We start from the raw sequence: 3,484 nt of genomic DNA, 5'->3' as shown, positions 1-3,484 counted from the left end.
AAAAAAAAAAAAAAAAAAAAAAAAAAAAAAAAAAAAAAAAATAATAATCCGAGCAGATTCAATAGGGACCTCGCACGGTCGTGCTCGGGCCCTAATAATCCGAGCAGATTCAATAGGGACCTCGCACGGTCGTGCTCGGGCCCTAAAAATAAATAAATAAATAATCCGAGCAAATTCAATAGGGACCTCGCACGGTCGTGCTCGGGCCCTAATTAAAGCTGCAAGCAGCGTTGGGCGGGCCCTCGCACTTGTAAGCGCGTCCGCGCGTGAGCCGGCCGAGTTGCATATTCTGGAACTCTGCCGGTGCGGCTGTGAATTTCCTACGCGGTTCCGACGCCGCATGAAGGTGTTATATGTCACTTCCTGTGTCCCCTATGTGGAGCTACATAGCACTTGCCGCTATGAATATAAATCGGTATTGACGTGTAGATGTCTGCGGGGTGGGAGAGTTAACAAGCACGTAAAGTTTGTTTCAGATGTGAGCATGTACACTGAACAATAATGTACCCAAACAATAAAATAAATTCCTTTTATATTTCCCTGCCTTGTTGTTTATGTGTACATACAGAGGAAGAATGTGAGAACAGCACACATTTCATCTTTACTGTGTGTTAGAGCATGGGAGAACAGTGGATACTTTTAATACAGCCCAGGGGCTGCTTCGTTAAAGGTCACTTCCTGTTGCCAGCAGGTGGCGCTATGACTGTGGGTGAATGTCGGCATGTACATGTGTTCAGGGCGGGACTTTCATCCTACATGTACAGTTTGGTCCAGATGTGAGCATGTACACTGAAGTTACAACAACTTCCTGTGTCATGGCGAAGAGTTGATCTATGACACCATGCCACGGACACGCCCATCAACGAAAACTCACAGATAGCTCAACTTTTCATTGTCAATGCCTTTAGAAGGCACAGCAGAAATTTGAAATGGATCCGACTAAATCCTTAGGGGTAGTTCGTTAAAGTACAGAGTGTGTAAATCATCCAAGAATTGCCGTAAAATTCAAAATGGCTGACTGTTGGTCATGGGCCCTAAAAAAAACTCTTCAGTTTCAATAGGGACCTCGTACGGTTCGTGCTCCGGCCCTAAAATTAATCCCTACAGTTTCAATAGGGACCTTGCACGGTTCGTGCTCGGCCCTAAATATAAATACACTGATACCTGCAGACTGTGGAGCCAGAAGCACCCTCCATGTTTTGAGAGATTGCTCACTTGTGTTTCCTTCTGCTCAAACTCACAAACTCACACTACACAGTGTCTAGGTAAATAATATGCCTTGTTAACAGCAGATCAGCTGCACAGATGAATGCAACACAAAACATCGCACACACAGTTATTTCTTACTGTATATCATTTATTCCCCAGCTGTATTGCTTTCATTTTCATATGCAGTCGAATGACGCATCTTTTTGCACTTTCATGAGGCCCCAGGTTTAAGAGTCACTGTTTAATGTAATTGTTTATTTATGGTGGAGGGAGTGTCATGCATTTCCCCCAAGTCACTAAGGGAGGCTCAAGAAAACATATTTGTAGCTCCAGAACCAGAGTCTTTGGAGTTTGAGTCATGCTATTGGGGCAACTGCGGCTCAGGAGATACAGTGGGTTGCCTGCTAACCGGAAGGCTGGCGGTTCAATCCCCGGCTCCTCCTGGCTGCATGTCAAAGTGTCCTGATGCTGGCAAGTTGACAGTGACAAGATACTGATACCCCGGTGACTTTCCACCAGTGTATGAATGCGTGTGAATGTTAGTTTCTGTTTGAGCACTTAGGCTCAGTGTGTGAATGCAGATGTAGTGTAAAAGCGCTTTGAGTGGTCAAAAAGACTAGAACATTACATCCACATAACAGTCAGCTCTGCTCTGCCATTTGCTGCACAGATCTGACCCTTTTACTACCACTAAGTCACTATAGTGGCTCAATATTTTTGTTGAACTGAACTGTTGTGGCATTATGTACAGTACGTTTATTGTATCAGCATATTGTTTGTGAGAAATCACAGTGGGAATAATCAATGTTTAAATATTTTTATTTGTATTGAATAAACATAATTGGCATATTTTGAAATATAACTCAAACTATAAAACAAACATCTAACATTAAAAATCACTGAATGAATGTGCTGCTTGAACTGCAGTGACTTCTGAATATCAGCAGTTTGACTTCAAATGTTTTATCTTTATTAAAATGGCATTTGTTTAACATGGTACTGACAAGGCAATAGTGGAAAATACAGAATTGGAGCACAGTAATGTAATGTGTAGCTGTATGCACAGTTAAGAGGAGATTATTGCTGATGGATTCTGCATGCTCAATCTTTTAGTCCCTACCTCAGTTTGTATATCTGTATTTTAGTTAGTTGTTGGTCATGGGCTTGGACATACAGAACTTTCACAATTCCATCTCAAATAAGTATTAATGTTAGTTCATCTGCGAGAGCAATTCATGAACTAAATGTATAAATCATCCTATTCACTTTTCTATTTATCCATTTCCTCAACATCTCGTCTTTTGTCCTCCTAGTGTCATGCGTCCTTATAGTTTGGTCAGAGGTTGTGTTGGACCTGTCCACTGCAACCAGCTTCACTCCTGAAAAACAAAGAGGAATGAGTCCATTAAACCAGTCCAAACTGACCATTGTGAGACTGACTGCAGGCTGCTTTGGTCTCAGATCTGACATCTCCTGATTTGAACATCTATTAATGAAGTTCTGAAGACATCGCACACAGTAACCAAGTAACCAGTAACCAAGCCTCCAGTGTCACATCGTGCTGTGACACTGGAGGCTTGGTTACTGCCATGGAGATCCTGAAGTTATTGAGTAGTGATAGTATAATTTCATACATAACAAGTAAACAGGAAACAGATAAAAAAATATACACAATATAGTTCAACCAAAAGAATTTGTCTGAAAATGAAATGTAACAAACAACTGAGAGTAATCAAATTCTACTAAAAGCATTGTCAGTGAGACCAACTAAACTTTCTATAGTAGTGTGAAAACACTGTTAAACAGGACACAGAAAACACCAAATGTCTTGTGATCCAGAGTGATATCGCTCATACCTACAGTGAGGAAAATAAGTATTTGAACACCCTGCTATTTTGCTATTCTCCCACTTAGAAATCATGGAGGGGTCTGAAATTGTCATCGTAGGTGCATGTCCACTGTGAGAGACATAATCTAAAAAAAAAATCCAGAAATCACAATGTATGATTTTTTAACTATTTATTTGTATGATACAGCTGCAAATAAGTATTTGAACACCTGTCTATCAGCTAGAATTCTGACTCTCAAAGACCTGTTAGTCTGCCTTCAAAATGTCCACCTCCACTCCATTTATTATCCTAAATTAGATGCACCTGTTTGAGGTCGTTAGCTGCATAAAGACACCTGTCCACCCCATACAATCAGTAAGAATCCAACTACTAACATGGCCAAGACCAAAGAGCTGTCCAAAGACACTAGAGACAAAATTGTACAC

General features: G+C 40.9%; 1 protein-coding gene across 1 annotated transcript in view; it reads right to left on the bottom strand.

The window, feature by feature from the left end:
* Nucleotides 1-2,010: 2,010 nt before the first annotated feature.
* Nucleotides 2,011-3,484, bottom strand: part of atoh8 (atonal bHLH transcription factor 8) — a 19,583-nt gene continuing 18,109 nt past the window's right edge. The window contains exon 4 of the mRNA XM_046031585.1: nucleotides 2,011-2,588. Coding sequence (XP_045887541.1) covers nucleotides 2,583-2,588 — 6 coding nt within the window. The 3' untranslated portion in view covers nucleotides 2,011-2,582. The remainder of the gene's footprint in view (nucleotides 2,589-3,484) is intronic.

The sequence above is a fragment of the Micropterus dolomieu genome, linkage group LG19 (genome assembly GCF_021292245.1).
Source record: "Micropterus dolomieu isolate WLL.071019.BEF.003 ecotype Adirondacks linkage group LG19, ASM2129224v1, whole genome shotgun sequence".
NCBI classification, from domain to species: domain Eukaryota; kingdom Metazoa; phylum Chordata; class Actinopteri; order Centrarchiformes; family Centrarchidae; genus Micropterus; species Micropterus dolomieu.
The sequence above is the reverse complement of the archived record's forward strand: the minus strand, read 5'-3'. Positions and strand labels throughout refer to the sequence as shown.